Below are 17,099 nucleotides of genomic sequence, written 5' to 3' on the forward strand. Positions count from 1 at the left end.
ATGGTCCCTGACAGTGTACCATGAAATGACAAAGATGATGGAACTAGCAGAAAGGAAATTATAAATACACTCATGTATTCAAAGAAAAACTTTAACATAATGAGGCCAAAAAAACTAAAGTGAATCAAATAGTTTGAAAAATGTTTTTATTTGAAACATTTGTTATTTGGACATTACTTTTATTTCCTCTAGCAGTACCATTTTTTATTTGAAAAGCAGAAAGACAGAAACATACAGACAGAGAGCTTCCCTATGCTGGTTCATTCCCCAAATGCCAATAATACCTAGTGCTAGGCCAGGCTGAAGCTAAGAGTCTAGAGCTCAGTCTGGGTCTCCTATATGAATGCAGGGACACAAGTACCCCCAACCATCATGTGTTGCCTCCTGAGGTGCACATTAATAGGAAGCTGGAATCCGAAATAGAGTCAAAAGTTGAACCCAGTCATTCTAATATGGGATGCAAGCATTCCAAGGAGTATTTTAACCACATGACAAACGCCTGCTCCTGTGTTTTAGATCTGTATATTTAGAAATGACGATGTAGCTGTTAAAGTATGCTTATGACAGCTGTCTACTGACAACTTTTTCTGTTTTTTTTCCATGGTGGTTGGTTTAGGCTTCCTGTTCTGTAGTCTACTTTGATAAATTTTTCTAGAATATTTCACCTCTCAGTTTTTTAAAAGGACCAGATCTATGATTTATTATGTTTTGTAACTCATTACATTTTATTTTTTCTGTTTTCAATATTTTGTGCTTTGATTCTTTAGTGTTTGAAATATTTTATTAAGTTTTGAATCCTCTGGTTGCAAAAATTGAATGGCTAATATTCTGAACATGCTTATTTCCTTTATGGTATTTTACTAGGATTTGTCCATTTCAACTTTTTTTTTAATTGATTGATTTGGAAGGCAGAGTTATAGAGAGGCAGAGGAGGAGAGAGAGCGAGAGCGAGAGAGAGAGAGAATATCTTCTATTCACTGGCTCATTCCCCAAATGGCCACAACAGCCAGAGCTGGGCCAATCCAAAGCTAGGAACCTGGAGCTTCTCCCAGGTCTCCCACTTGGGTGTAGGAGCCCAAGAACTTGGGCTGTCTTCTGCTGCTTTCCCAGGCACATTAAAAGGGAGCTGGATCAGAAGTAGAGCACCTGGGACTTGAACTGGTGCCCATATGGGATGCCAGCACTGCAGGCGGTAGCTTTACCCACTACACCACAGTGCCAGCCTCCCATTTCAACTTTTATTTCAGTATTGATCTAGTATTTATTTTGCAAAGGGCATTTACACATGGAAGGGATAATGGTTTTCAAATGCTGTTGTTAATTTCTACTGTTACTCTATTTTTTACAATCTTTATTTATGTGAGAGAAAGAAAGATAATTCCATCTGCTGATTCACTCCTCAAATGCCTACAACGCTGTGGCAGGGCCGGGCAGGAGCCAGGAACTCAACCCAGATCTCCTCTGTAGATGGCAGGGACCCAAGTACTTGAGCATCATGTGCTCCCCCAGCTCTCTGCCCCCTGGGTGCACGTAAGCAGGAAGTTGAATTGGAAGCAGTGCTGTGACTCTAACCTAGGGACTTCAGTGTGGGATGTGAGCCTCCTAACTGTGCCAAAATCCTACCCCATTACTGTATTTTAAAGGATGGTATTCATTCTATTTCAGCATTTTATACACATATCATACTGTGGTTGCAAGGAGAAAATTTTTGCTCCTAAATCATGTACCAACAAATTAGTACTTTTGGTTTTGCTTACTATATTTTTTCATAAAAACTTATCCTTCAGTCCACATCTGCCAATTCTTTTTCATTTATTTTTGTGACACTCTTCAACTAGACTTTTTCATATATGCTGGCCCCCTCCCTTGCTTTCCAAGTCTCAAACTATTCAAGATTCCAGTTGTGTGAAGTCAGCACTGTTGCATAGCAGTTAAAGCCACTGCCTGCAGTGCTGGCATCCCATGGGGTGCTGGTTTGAGTCCTGGCTGCTCAACTTCCAATCAGTTCTCTGTTATGGCCTGGGAAAGCAGTGGAAGATGGGCCCCTGCACCCACATGGGAGACCCCGAAGAAGCTCCTGGCTTCGGATCAGTGTGCAACTCTGGCTGTTGCGGCCATCTGGGGAGTGAATCAGCGAATGGAGGACCCCTCTCTCTCTGCGTCTGCTCTCTGTAACTGCCTTTCCAATAAATAAATAAATAAATAAATAAATATTTTTTTTAAAAAAAGATTCCAGTTACGTAGAAGTGGTGCATATTGTAAGACTGATGAACATACCCTCATGGGAATAACCAGAACAATTGGCCTTGGTTAAAGGGAAGGCCAGAAAGGGCCTGAGGAAAGATACAAAAAATAAAACAGGTTGAACATCTCTAGGAATAGTAAATAATAAAGTATATAAGGGGCCAGCATTGTAGTGTAGTGAGTGAAGCTGCTGCCTGCAAAGCTGACATCCCATACAGACACTGGTCAGTGTTCCAGTTGCTCCACTTCCAATCCAGCTCCCTGCTATTGACCTGGGAAAAGCAGTGGAAGATGACCCAAGTGTTTGGGTCCCTGCCACCCATGCAGGAGACCTGGGTGAAGCTCCTAGCTCCTGACTTTGGCCTGGCCCAGCCCTGGACATTATGGCCATTTGGGGAATGAACCAGTGGATGGAAGATCGATCTCTCTCTCTCTCTCTCTCTCTCTAACTCTGTCAAATAAATAAATCTTTTTTAAACAATGATGACTAAATAGAAACTCTCAGTATGTTAATTATTATAGGTATCAATGAAAAAGGTACATAGTTATGCATAGGTAGACATGAACTGAAGAACCAAAGTTACTCAATTTTAAAACAATTAAAAAAAAAAAAAAAGCAGCCTCCGTTTCCCATAGTAGACCCGGGTCCTTGTAAAAACAGGCATTCAGGCATTCCAGAAATGTCAAAGCTCACCAGGGACAGCTAGCTCAGTAGGCCAAGGACAGTAGGCCAAGGATTGCTAAACAAAGTAACTCCCTGTGCCCAAAGCTTCCATGCTGTAAGCCCTCGCTGTAACTCCCTGTACCCAGAGCTTCCATGCTGTATGTAACTCTTTTTCCTGCTGATGTAGCCCCTTTTTTCCTTTATTTTATTTTTTAATTTTTTTTGACAGGCAGAGTGGACAGTGAGAGAGAGACAGAGAGAAAGGTCTTCCTTTTGCCGTTGGTTCACCCTCCAATGGCTGCCGCACCGCGCTGATCCGATGGCAGGAGCCAGGTGCTTATCCTGGTCTCCCATGGGGTGCAGGGCCCAACCACTTGGGCCATCCTCCACTGCACTCCCTGGCCACAGCAGAGAGCTGGCCTGGAAGAGGGGCAACCGGGACAGGATCAGTGCCCCGACCGGGACTAGAACCCGGTGTGCCGGCGCCGCAAGGCAGAGGATTAGCCTGTTAAGCCACGGCGCCGGCCTGTTAGGGAGAGTTTTTAAAGGAAAAAAGGGCGGCCGGCGCCGTGGCTCAACAGGCTAATCCTCCGCCTTGCGGCGCCGGCACACCGGGTTCCAGTCCCGGTCGGGGCACCGATCCTGTCCCGGTTGCCCCTCTTCCAGCCCAGCTCTGTGCTGTGGCCAGGGAGTGCAGTGGAGGATGGCCCAAGTGCTTGGGCCCTGCACCCCATGGGAGACCAGGAGAAGCACCTGGCTCCTGCCATCGGAATAGCGCGGTGCGCCGGCCGCAGCGGCCATTGGAGGGTGAACCAACGGCAAAAAGGAAGACCTTTCTCTCTGTCTCTCTCTCTCACTATCCACTCTGCCTGTCAAAAAAACAAACAAACAAACAAAAAACAAACCTCTCCTTAACAAAGATCGGGGCCTCACTCCTTCCTCCGCTGTGCCAGTTGGTTGGATGGGGTCCCTGTCGCAGCTTGTACTCGCGAGTAAACCTTGCTTTTGCAGTTCTGTGTGATCGACTCTGGGGGACTCTGCGGGGATCTAACAATCTGGGCACAACATATATTTTTGGTGCCCAACATATTCATGGTGGTAGAAAATGTATTTCTTACAGAAAATGGAATTAAGAGTGGTCAGGTATAAACACTTCCCTTTTGACATTTTATAAATATGTATATTTAAATTGTATATTGTTGAGGTGAGTTAGTTCTGAGAGGAGAAGCACAGTGGGGCAAGAGGTGCGGAGTTTCCACGCAGACTCTGGTAGTCGGGTGAAAGCAGGCTAGAGGCAAGCAGCTCGCAGACTCGTTTATTTCAGTTGATACAGCAGCTTAAATAGCCAAGGCAGTGAATCCAGTCAAGGGGCAGTTTATGCCCTAACCAATCACTGCCTGTTGCCAGGCAGGCTCTTTTGCCAGGTGGGTTCCGAAGCCATTCCTGAGTAATTGACGCTTGCCAGCGGCCATCTTGGCACAGCCTTCTCATTCCACGGTGTATAGGTGTGGTCTATTAGAGCTGGCAGGAATTGGCTCTCTAGAGACAGTTGTTTATATTTCATCCACAGTTTGGGTTCAGCTGTGTTATGTAGATCATTTGCAATTGCCTGTGGTGAGAGTGTTTATACCATAAATAGGACAAATGTAAAGCTACTGTGTAAAGCTAGCAGTACTCCACTGTATAAACTCTTACTATTTTTTGAGCTATTCTTTAATGTTTTCAAATATTACAACTGTACTTTTAAGATCTTTTTTGTGATAAAGTAGCCATAACATAAAATTCACACTGTTAACCATTATTATAAGTGTATAGTTCCTGTATATTCATATTGTTGTACTACCATCAGCACCATCTATAGATCTCCACAACTTTTTTCATCTTGCAGAACTGAAATCCTATACCCATTGAATAATAATTCTGTTTTCTGCCTCTTCCACCTAGCAACCACCCTTTTGTTTTGTCTATGAATTTCACTACTTTGCGTATCTCATATAAGTGAGTCATACACTGTTTGTCTTTTAATGTCTGACTTATTTACAGCGACCCCTGCTCTTTGAGTTACTATTTGCATGGAGCATTTTTCTCCAACCTTTCACTTTCAGCCTGTTTGTGTGTATAGATCTAAAATGAGTCTCCTGTAGACAGCATATGGTTAAATGATATTTTTATCTACTTTGCCATCACTGTTTTTTGATTAGACAGTTTAAGACATTTACATTTACAATAATTATTGTAAGGCGGGACAATACTTATATCATTTCACTATTTCTTTTCTGTATGCCTTACACATTCTTTGTTTCTCATTTCTTGTATTTAATGTCTTTTTTTGAGTTTAGTTCATATTTTGCAATGCAAATCGGCTGGGCTGATTTGAAGCCAGGAACCAGAAGTCTCTTCCAGGTCTCCCATGTGGGTGCAGGGGCCCAAGGACTTGGGCCATCTTCTTCTGCTTTCCCAGGCCATAGCAGAGAGCTGGATTGGAAGTGGAGCAGTTGGGAAGTGGAGCAGACTGCTCCACTGGCGCCCACATGGGATGCCAGCACTGGAGGCAGCAGCTTTACCAGCTACGCCACAGCGCCAGCCCCCTCTGCTAGTAATCTTAAGGAAGATCCCTTGTAAAGGAGACTTGAAAAAGTTTATGGGAGAAAAATGGAATGAAAACATAAAATTAGAAACATAAATTTTATTTCTCAATATAAGCTTCATTAAGTTTAAGGTACTTAAGTAAGTGATGATACTAGCCAATTTAGGTCATCCCTAAAGAACTGAATATCTTCAGAATTTAACAAAGTCAGTGCAGTTTTTTTATATTATTAATAGAAGAAAAATATGTTTTTCAAGATGTAAACACAGAAGGTCAGAATGAGCCAAATCAGAAAGTGGATATCTGGTTATTTCTCACTGAAATGTTCACAAAATTGCCTTTGTTTGATGAGAGAAATGAACAGGAGCACTGTGGTGGGAGAGGACTTTGATGGTGTTTTCCTGGACATTTTTCTGCTAAAACTCTGGTTAGCTTTCTCAAAACCCTCTCCTGATAAGCAGATGTTATTATTCTTTGGTCCTGCAGAATGTCAACAAAATGCTTTAAGCATCTCCTAAAATTTATTGCCATGTTCTTTGCTGTTGACTTGTCCACTTTTACTTTATTATTATTTTTTTTTGAAAGGCAGATTGGACAGTGAGAGAGAGAGACAGAGAGAAAGGTCTTCCTTTGCCGTTGGTTCACCCTCCAATGGCCACTGCGGCCGGCGCACCGCGCTGATCGGAAGCCAGGAGCCAGGTACTTCTCCTGGTCTCCCATGGGGTGCAGGGCCCAAGCACTTGGGCCATCCTCCACTGCACTCCCGGGCCACAGCAGAGAGCTGGCCTGGAAGAGGGGCAACCGGGACAGAATCCGGTGCCCCGACCGGGACTAGAACCTGGTGTGCCGGCGCCGCAAGGCAGAGGATTAGCCTGTTGAGCCACGGCGCCGGCCATACTTTTACTTTATTTTTGAGATTTATTTATTTAAGAGGCAGAGTGACAGAGAATTGGGAGGAGATAGAGTGAAAGAAAGCTGTCATCTGATGGTTCACACCCCAAAGAGTTTCAACAGCCAGGGCTGGGCCAGGCTCAATCCAAGAGCCAGGAACTCCTTTTGGGTTGTTCACAGGGTGACAGCAGCCCCGGTGTCTGGGCTGTCTTTTACTGTCTTCCCAGGTGCATTTGCAGGAAAGCTGGATTGGAAGTAGAGTAGCGAGGACTCAAACCAGCATTCCAATATGGGATGCTGGCATATCAGGCAGCAACTTAACCCACTGTGACACGATGCCGCTCCTGGTCGGCTTTTGCTTTGCAGGCCTTCCTACCTCTTGGTAGCCATTGTACTCTGTCTTCATGGTTGCACCATTAAACTCACATTTCATCTCCTGTTACAATTCTTTTTAAAAAAATTTTTTTTAAAGATTTATTTATTTTTATTTGAAAGGCAGAGTTACAGAGAAGCAGAGGGAGAGAGAAAGAGAGAGAGAGAGAGAGAGAGAGAGAGGTCTTCCATCTGCTGGTTCACTCTCCAGATGGTCACAACAACTGGAGCTGCACCAATTGGAAGCTAGGAGCCAGAGCCTCCACCCGGTCTCCAAAGCAGATGCAGGGGCCCAAGGAATGTGCCATTCTCTACTGCTTTCCCAATCCATTGCAGGGAGCTGGATCAGAAGTGGAGCAGCTGTGGCTCAAACTGACATCCATGTGGGATGCTGGCACTTCAGGGCACAGCTTCACCTGCTACACCACAGCACCAGCCATTTGATTCCACTTTTTGAAAATTTTCATTGAAAATCCTGCAAATGTCTGTAACTGATCTAGCCACACATTTTTGGCACCCATCAAGCAAAAATTTGTTCCACTTGAATTTTTGAGTCAGAATTGAGTAAACTGAACCAGTTGAGTTATCTGTTGTTTCTGCTGTTAATTGTTTCTCTTCAACTAGGGCATGAAAAAAGTAATTTTTCCTTGCAAATTGATCTGGATGGTTTGCTGCTGTGGGCTTCATCATCATCATCTTTTCCTGTCTTCAAATGAGTTACTCATTTGTGAACTACTGATTTCTTTGAGGCATTGTCCCCATAAACTATGTAAAACATTACTGATTTCACTTTTACTCATTTTTCAACATAACCTTCATCATCAACTTAATAGTTTCTTTTTGATTCAGTTTTAGCACAGTTCATGTTATCCTGCTAGGGGCTCTTTCAAAAATGGTGTGTTGGGGCTGGTGCTGTGGCATAGCAGGTAAAGCCACCACCTGCAGTGCCAGCACTCCATATGGGCACTGGTTTGAGACCCAGCTGCTCCACTTCCGATCCAGCTCTGTGCCGTGGCCTGAGAAAGCAGTAGAGAAACTGGGTCGATCCGAAGCCAGGAGCCAGGAGCTTCCTCCAGGTCTCCCACTCGGGTGCAGGAGCCCAAGCACTTGGGCCATCTTCCACTGTTTTCCGAGGCCATAACAGAGAACTGGATCAGAAGCAGAGCAGCCCAGTCTAAAACCAGCGCCCATATGGGATGCCAGCATTCAGGCAGCGGCTTTACCCACTACACCACAGCGCCGGCCCCAGGTTTTCTGTCTTTATTAACACTTCCATTTTGTTCTTTCTCAACACATCTCTTTAGTTATTTGAGTATCTTAAAGACAGAGTTTTTAATATCATTGTTTAGTATATCTATCATATAGTCTTCCTCAGGGACAGTTTTTGTGAGTTTACTTTCTTGTTTCTTTGCATCACTTGAGTTTTTTTGTGGTTGAGTCTAATAATGTGGTAATTCTGGAAATTAGATTATCCCCTTTCTCCAAGATTTGCTGGTTTTTTGTTTTTTTTTTTTTTTTTTTTTTTTTGATTGCTGTGGGCTCTTTGTCATTACAGCTTGAGATGTAATCCTGAGATCTTCTCAGGTCTTTTTGAAGTTTGCGCTTTCACCTGCATGTGTACCAGGACTCTGTAAATTCCTCCATATATGTTCTTTGTGAATTGCCCTGAACATTAATGCTTGGTTCCCAAAGGGAGGAAAAGAGAATAACGAAGGGACATGGAGGAATATGCCCTTTAAGTCCCCTGGAAGTTGCTTCAGTGACAGGGAGAGGCCCTTGCAGTACCCAGGGAGAGGAATACAACAGCTGCTGCCTGCCTGATGTCTTCACTATGAAGACTGGTGACAATCATGAGAAACTAGAGCCGCCGCTTTAGAGGACAGGGTCTTTATTGCACACCCTGGCTGCCATAAGCTGCCTGCAAGCTGCTCCAGGAACGTATGCCTGGCTCCTTGCCATGTGGCTGGGGACAGATAACTGCTTTGAGGCAAAATTGACCAAAAGGAGCCCTTGTTTATCATCCCTGCCTTCCCCAAGAGTTACAAGCCTTCAAATATACTCCAGAATACTATGATGGTTACACTGGGCAGATTCTGTCAGTGCAGCTGTTGCCTAGATGGAGGGATAGATTCCTCATGCTTCCTGCTTTTCCTAGAATCTTATATCCCTATAACTATTTTGGAATTCCTTCTTTTTTTTTTTTTTTTTTTTTTTTTTTTGATGGGCAGAGTGGACAGTGAGAGAGAGAGAGATAGAGAGAAAGGTCTTCCTTTTCCATTGGTTCACCCCCTAATGGCTGCTGTGGCCGGCGCACTGTGGCCAGCGCACCACACTAATCTGAAGCCAGGAGCCAGGTGCTCTTCCTGGTCTCCCATGGGGTGCAGGGCCCAAGCACTTGGGCCATCCTCCACTGCCTTCCTGGGCCACAGCAGAGAGCTGGCCTGGAAGAGGGGCAACCGGGACAGAATCTGGTGCCCCGACCGGGACTAGAACCTGGTGTGCCGGCGCCACAGGCGGAGGATTAGCCTATTGAGTGATGGCCCCAGCCTAGAATTCCTTCTATCCTCTCTAAAGAGTGAGATTTTCAATTTTCTCTTTAATTCTAGCATAAAATTTTGACTTTTTTAGGTGGGTAAAGGGAACAAAATGTTTTTCTTAATTGTTTTAGATTTGGACTCAAGATATGAAATAATCAGCTACGGAAAAATGTACATTTATAGAAAACATTCATCTCTTACTTTACCTCAGAGAATTTAGTGTGGAGAGAAAGCCTCTGAATTTAAGGACTGTGGAAAGACCTTTGGTCACCTTACAGACATTAAAACCCATGGCAAAATCCATTTTGGTGAGACACCCTATCAATGTGAAGAGTGTTGGAACACCTGTAATCGTCTTATAGACCTCAGAGTACATCAGAGTTCATACTGGTGGAAAACTCTATAAATGCGACAAGTGTGGGAAGGCCTTTAGCCATTCCTTACACCTTGCTCAACATGGAAGAGTTCACACTGTGAGAAATCCTTTGTGGGTCATGAATGTGGAAAGGCTTTTAGTGAAGGTGGAAGACTTAGAGTACACCAGAGAATTCATACTGGTGAGAAACCCTATGCATGTAGGGAATGTGGGAAAGCCTTCAGTCAAGGCTGAACCTTGTACAATGTGGCCAAATGCATATTGGTGAAAAACCCTTGACTGTAAAGAATGTGGGAAGACCTTTAGTCATGCCTCACATCTTGCTCTACATGAGAGAATTCATACTGGTGAAAAACCTCATGAATGTAGAGTGTGGAAAAGCTTTTAGGAGTATCCATCAACTTCCATACATCATAAATTTCATACCAGTGAGAACCCTGCAAATGTAAGGAATGTGGGAAAGCCTTTAGTGTGTATGGATGACTTACTCGGCATCAGAGCATTCTCAGTGGCAGGAAACCCTTTCAGTGTAACAAATGTGGAAGCCCTTTAGGCTCAGTAGAAGCCTTAAAGTACATCAAAGTATTCACACTGGTGAGAAATCCTTTGAATATAGCACATATGGAAAGTTCTTTAGGCTCTTAATTCAATCCTTAAAGAACATCAGAGAGTTCATACCTGTGAGAGGTTTTATGGCATATATACATATAAAATACACAATGTATGATATATAAATAAATTTAAACCACAGAATGAGTTTGAATAAAGAGAACCATAAGTCTTTTTACACACAGTTCAATTTTTATAAGGTATCAAATAATGTATACTGCTGTGAACTCTTTGGGATGTTGATAATTGAAGGTTTTTACTTATTACTCATTTATTTATTTATTATAAGTCTCTTAAGGCAGTCATCTATGTTCAGTGGGCAGCCAGGCTATGCAGCCAAGGTTAAAAGCAGATTAAATACCACCAAAGGAAGAGACCGTTGTATGATTTGTGGTCATGGAAAACCTCCAATAAGCATCCTGGGATCAAATTGTAATGTTTGCTTAAAGCAAGACAAAAGGGAGAGGTGAAAGATCCTGCCCCTTACAATATGTCAGTCTCCCTTGCTAGTGTGACAGTATAGCTGTACACATCTGTCATTTTAATGTCAAGAACTTAACCCATGCCTGCGGAGTCTGAAACAGAATATGGGGAGCATGCCTCAAGGCCACTGATGCTTAAGCAAACATTGAGTTTGAAATAGGGAAGTCTGTAAGACACCCCAGGCTGTGAAGGCTTGTTATCTTTTTGTAGTAAGGTGTTTCCGGTTCTAAGCCCAATCTTTTTTTTTTTTAACAGGCAGAGTGGACAGTGAGAGAGAGACAGAGACAAAGGTCTTCCTTTTGTCGTTGGTTCACCCTCCAGTGGCCACTGCGGCTGGCGCGCTGCGCTGATCCGAAGGCAGGAGCCAGGTGCTTCTCCTGGTCTCCCATGGGGTGCAGGACCCAAGCACTTGGGCCATCCTCCACTGCACTCCCAGGCCACAGCAGAGAGCTGGCCTGGAAGAGGGGCAACCGGGACAGAATCCAGTGCCCCGACCGGGACTAGAACCCGGAGTGCTGGCATTGCAAGGCGGAGGATTAGCCTATTGAGCCGCGGCGCTGGCCCTAAGCCCAATCTTAAATTTCCCAGCAAAGATTGAATGTCTGTATGCGTGACACTGCCTTCCCCAGTGGATTATCAGAATTTTTGTATTACAGGATTGATAATGTATAAATTGACTTCTTTATATCTTTTGTATAAAAATCTTTCAGCAGAAATTAATTACTTAATTGAATAAATTTGTATCATAGAAACACGTCTGGCCAGCGCTGTGGCTCCATAGGCTAATCCTCCGCCTGTGGCACTAATCAATTCTTTTTTTTTTTTTTTTTTTGACAGGCAGAGTGGATAGAGAGAGAGAGAGAAAGGTCTTCCTTTCTGCCGTTGGTTCATCCTGCAATGGCTGCTGTGGCCGGCGCATCTCGCTGATCCGAAGCCAAGAGCCAGGTGCTTCTCCTGGTCTCCCATGCGGGTGCAGGACCCAAGGACTTGGGCCATCCTCCACTGCCTTCCCGGGCCATAGCAGAGAGCTGGCCTGGAAGAGGAGCAACCAGGATAGAATCCGGCACCCCAACCGGGACTAGAATCCGGTGTGCCAGCGCTGCAAGGCGGAGGATTAGCCTGTTAAGCCACAGCGCTGGCCAACTAATCAATTCTAAGAGATGTCCTTTAAATTTCCCGCGGGATGAGATGATTTGCTAAGTCTCTGAAAACCCTATAAAAACCTGTTAACTGAAGAGTCGGAGCTCTCAGTTCAAATCCGCTGCATCGGTGATAGTTGAGAGCCCAGGCCCAGACCTGTAATAAAACTCTCATGTATTTTACAGTAGAATCGGCTCCTTGGTGGTCTTTGGGGACAATCGAACTGGGCATAACACAAGAACCAGAGCTAGGCCAGGCAGAAGCCAGGAGCCAAGGGCTTCATCTGTTGCTTTCCTGGGCACATTAGCAGAGAGCTGGATAGGAAGTGGAGCAGCTGGGACTCAAACCAGCGCCCCTGTGGGATGCTGGTGCTGCATGCAGCAGCTTCACCCACTATACCACAGTGCCACCCCCTTAAAATTAACAGATGTTTAAAATATTTAACTTTTTGACCCTTTTTAAATTTATTTTTATTTATTTATTTTTTTTTGACAGGCAGAGTGGACAGTGAGAGAGAGACAGAGAGAAAGGTCTTCCTTTTGCCGTTGGTTCACCCTCCAATGGCCGCTGCGGCTGGCGCGCTGCGGCCAGCGCACCGCGCTGATCTGATGGCAGGAGCCAGGTGCTTCTCCTGGTCTCCCATGGGGTGCAGGGCCCAAGCACTTGGGCCATCCTCCACTGCACTCCCTGGCCACAGCAGAGAGCTGGTACTTTTTGACCCTTTTAAAGTAACACATAAAATAGAAACAAAATGCACAACTGTACAAAAACACATACTTATTCTATAAGGATTTTTCTATTAAAATTATTTTAGGGACGGAAGCAGAGAAAGAAAAAAAATCTCCCATCAAAGGGAGGGAGGAGAGGGGCTGGCGCTGTGGCACAGTGGCTTAACGCCCTGGCCTGAAGCACCGGCATCCCATATGGGCGCCAGTTCTAGTCCTGGCTGCTCTTCTTCCAATCCAGCTCTCTGCTATGGCCTGGGAAAGCAGTAGAAGATGGCCCAAGTCCTTGGGCCCCTGCACCCATGTGGGAGACCTGGAAGAAGCTCCTGGCTCCTGGCTTCGGATTGGCGCAGCTCCGGCCGTTGCGGCCATCTGGGGAGTGAACCATCGGATGGAAGACCGACCTCTCTCTCTCTCTGCCTCTCCTCTCTCTGTGTAACTCTGACTTTCAAATAAAATAAATAAATCTTTAAAAAAAAGGGGGGGGGGGAGAGAAGTCTCCCATCTACTGATTCACTCCTCAAATGTCTGCAACAGAGGAGGCTGAGCCAGGCCAAAGTTAGGAGTCAGGAATTCAATCTGTATCTCTTTGGGGGCAGGGACCCAACTACTTGGTGCCTCCTGGACAACTAACTTCCAGCAGGAAGCTGGAATCAGCATCAGACCTCAGGCACACCAGACACGAGTATATCAAGTGCACTTTGACTGCTAGACCAAATGGCTGCCCCAATATTTTCTATGTAAATTTTTTTAACTCTGAAGTCATTTTTGAAAAAAAAACTGTTAGGACTTGCTAGGCCATTGGAGCACAGTTAACCTCACACCTGTGTGCTCCAATTAGGAATGCCCTGAGGGCCATTGGAGCACAGTTAACCTCACACCTGTGTGCTCCAATTAGGAATACCCTGAGGGTGTCATGATGGAATTTTATGATGTAAGATTCTGCTGACCCTGGCTCCTAACAGCTACCCACTTGTTTCCCATGTACACATACAATATGTATACACATAAAACATAACATACGAGATAGAACAATAAAGCAATTTCAGTGAGAGTTTCTTAAAATCTTTTTTGAATTACCAATTGTATTGAATTACTTTGTGCTCTTAATAGCCTTAATTAACCATACTTTCTCTCAGTTGGAACCTATAGCCCATTATTGGCTTCATCTGCTTACAGAGCTATCCCAAAGTACTGAATACAATAGAATAGAAGTCACTGGAAAAAGTCCTTCAGAACCTATAGGAGGGCACATTTAATCACGGAACCAATAATGTTTTAGTTTTCATGAGCTGCAAATCTGATTTTTAGTGTTTGAAGGAGAACACAACTTGTGGATGACAAAAGACTTTTTTTTAAAGATTTATTTATTTGAAATAAATGGCTGCAACAGCCAGAGATGGGCCAAAAACAATACAAGATAACTTTTGGACATATGTATCAGTAGCATTTTATATTATCATAACAAAATTTAGCACCACTTCACATCTTGACAGTACCTTTAATATAACCCAAATAGCCTTATTGGTTGGTGTCTCTACCAGCTGAGACATATATCCTTTGACATTTCCATGGGCCCAACTATCAAGTCCAAAAAATTTGGAACTTTGATTTTTTGAGTGCCTGTTAAAGATGCCAAGGAGGTTTAAAATACCTGGTAGATGGGAACAGTGCTGTGGCGTAGCAGGTAAAGCCACTGCCTTCAGTGCCGGCATCCATTATGGGTGCCGGTTCAAGTCCTGGCTGCTCTACTTACAATCCAGCTCTATGCTATGGCCTGCTATGTGTAACTCTGACTTTCAAATAAATAAATAATTCTTTTATTTAAAAAATTTGGTATAAACAGAATCCCTTAACATAATGACATAATATAGGACAGATTTGATCACTGTTACAAAGCGATCACCCAAATCCTTTAGAATAAGTATATATTTAAACAAACCATAATTCTTTTTAAAAATCAGTTCTTAAATAATCAGAATTTAACAGAGACAGTAGAGAACACAATAGATTACTTAAACAGAGCACAAAATCTGTGTCTCTTTGATCATCCCAAAAATCAGAAATAAAACCTTAAATTTAAGAGCTAGTGCAGGGGCCGGCGCTGTGACACAGTGGCTTAATGCCCTGGCCTGAAGCGTCAGCATCCCATATGGACACCGGTTCGAGACCTGGCTGCTGCACTTCCTGTCCAGCTCTCTGCTATGGCCTGGGAAAGCAGTAGAAGATGGCCCAAGTCCTTGGGTCCCTACATCTGCGTGGGATACCCGGAAGAAGCTCCTGGCTCCTAGCTTCGGATCAGCGCAGCTCCCGCTGCTGCGGCTGTTTGGGGAGTGAACCATCAGATGGAAGACCTCTCTCTTTCTCTTTCTCTTTCTCTTTCTCTTTCTCTTTCTCTCTCTCTCTCTCTCTCTCTCTCTCTCTCTCTCTCTCTCTGTGTAACTCTGACTTTCAAATAAAATAAATAAAATCTTTTAAAAAATTTTTAAAAAAAGAGCTAGTGCATAGAATCATATCCCATAAACTGGAACAATTTTAACAGAGTCAGAAGTAGGGACTTGAAGCTTACTGGAGCTGACTAGAAAACTGTCAGTCACCAATTAAACAACAACTATTAAAAGGAGATGCTACAGGTTTTAAACAGATTTTTAAGACAATTTAAAAATATTTACTAACATATATGTATTGCAAAAACCTCATTGCTTTAACAGAGGATCAGATTCTAATTCTATGTCAAAGAGAAATAGATTAATAGCTTTTGTATCCAAAAATTTCTTTCTTTCATAACCTTTTGTCACTTGCACACACCTTATTCAACTTGAAGCTTTCTACCATTTTCGTTCCAGTCTAGAGGACACCAGCCATCAAGATAAAGTAATTCTTACAAACAATGGCCTTTCTTTATTCAAAAAAACTCTTTCATTCTTAACCTTCCTTACCAAGAACACATTTTTATACTGGTGACCTTTTTCCATCTGCTGATTTCCTTGATTTATATTTTGAAATAACCTGTTAAAAATCTCCAAATTAAGACAACATTTTCTAACTAAGGTAACACATCAAATTTCAGCCTTAGTGACTTTTAAGCAGTGTTGAACTACATTTCATAGACAGTTTATGAAAACATTTTTGTTAACAAACCCGAATAGTTTTTCTATAGAATGTAAGGTGGTAAAATACCAAAGTTTACATTTAGACACATTTATCTCATTTGCCTTTACCCAATTTACATTTAGCAGTTACACCTAAATGATTTAAGATACTGATATTATATTATACCTCTATCTGAACTAAGGTCAAAATTACATTTATTTGGAATTCTCCTTTTTATAAACCTCCAATTGTAAGTCAGTGACATTAAACCAGAATTTGCAAAATCCACCTTAGGAGCACTATCACAAGCACTGATTACTCATTGCCATTTCATTAGAAACCTGTTAAACGAAGTTGAAAAACAGGTTAGGCAAGTTACAGTGCAATATTTTTTTAAAAGATTTTATTTATTTATTTGAGAGGTAAAGTTACATGCAGTGAAAGAAAGGACAGAGAGAGAGGTCTTCCTTCTATTGGTTCACTCCCCAGATGGCCGCAACGGCCGGAGCTGCGCCAATCTGAAGCCAGGAGCCAGGAGCTTCTTCCCGGCCTCCCATGCCAGTGCAGAGGCCCAGGGACTTGGGCTATTTTCTACTGCTATCCCAGGCCATAGCAGAGAGCTGGATTGGAAGAGGCACAGCCAGGACTAGAACCGGCGCCCATACGGGATGCTGGCGCTGCAGGCAGAGAATTAACCTACTGCGCCACAGCACCAGCCCCCAGAGCAATATTTTTTAAAGGCAATGATCGTCCTAGATTTAAAAGAGAGAAACTCCTTTAAACCCAATGTCCAGTTACAGTTGAACCAAATTCCCATGGATGAGGCTGTTATTTATCAAGTACGTCCCTTTAGATTTTAGTTTTAATTTGCGCCTTGCTTTTTACCTAGCAAGTACCTTAGGCTAACACCTAGTGAACAGCCAGATACCTGGGACCATCTCTAAAATAAACATGCATTCGTGAAGATGCAAGATAAATCCCAAGGGTGACTGTGAGCCAGGGGTCGGTGTGTCATGGGCTAGAACTCCACCAGAGATTGCCAGTCTACATTCAGGAGACTTAAGTATCGCTGTCCCAGACTGACAGACAGGAGACCTTCCCCCCACACTCTCAGCAAAGCCCTGGAGTTAACACACCACAAACCAAAGAGAGAAAACACATACACTGCCTCTCTTTCTCCTTTTTTTTTTTTTTTTTTTTTCAAAGAAACTACAGGCAGAGAGGAGAGGAATAGGGTTTAAACCTTTAGGCCCTTTTACAAGCACAACGAAAGTTCGGTTTTATAACCTGACGATGGATCTTAGGTTATGAAAAATTATGCCAACTCCATGCCATGTTCGAGTTTCATCACTTGAGAGTTCCAGGGATCCAGCTGGAA

At 43.4% G+C, this 17,099-nt stretch overlaps 1 protein-coding gene across 1 annotated transcript in view; it reads left to right on the forward strand.

Annotated features, from left to right (window-relative positions):
• LOC133747663 (eukaryotic translation initiation factor 3 subunit L-like) overlaps positions 1-17,099 on the forward strand; it is a 42,476-nt gene that overhangs the window by 11,995 nt on the left and 13,382 nt on the right. Inside the window, 2 exon segments of the mRNA XM_062175988.1 lie at positions 3,920-4,051; positions 9,658-9,852. Coding sequence (XP_062031972.1) covers positions 3,920-4,051; positions 9,658-9,852 — 327 coding nt within the window.

The sequence above is a fragment of the Lepus europaeus genome, chromosome 19 (genome assembly GCF_033115175.1).
Source record: "Lepus europaeus isolate LE1 chromosome 19, mLepTim1.pri, whole genome shotgun sequence".
Lineage (NCBI taxonomy): Eukaryota > Metazoa > Chordata > Mammalia > Lagomorpha > Leporidae > Lepus > Lepus europaeus.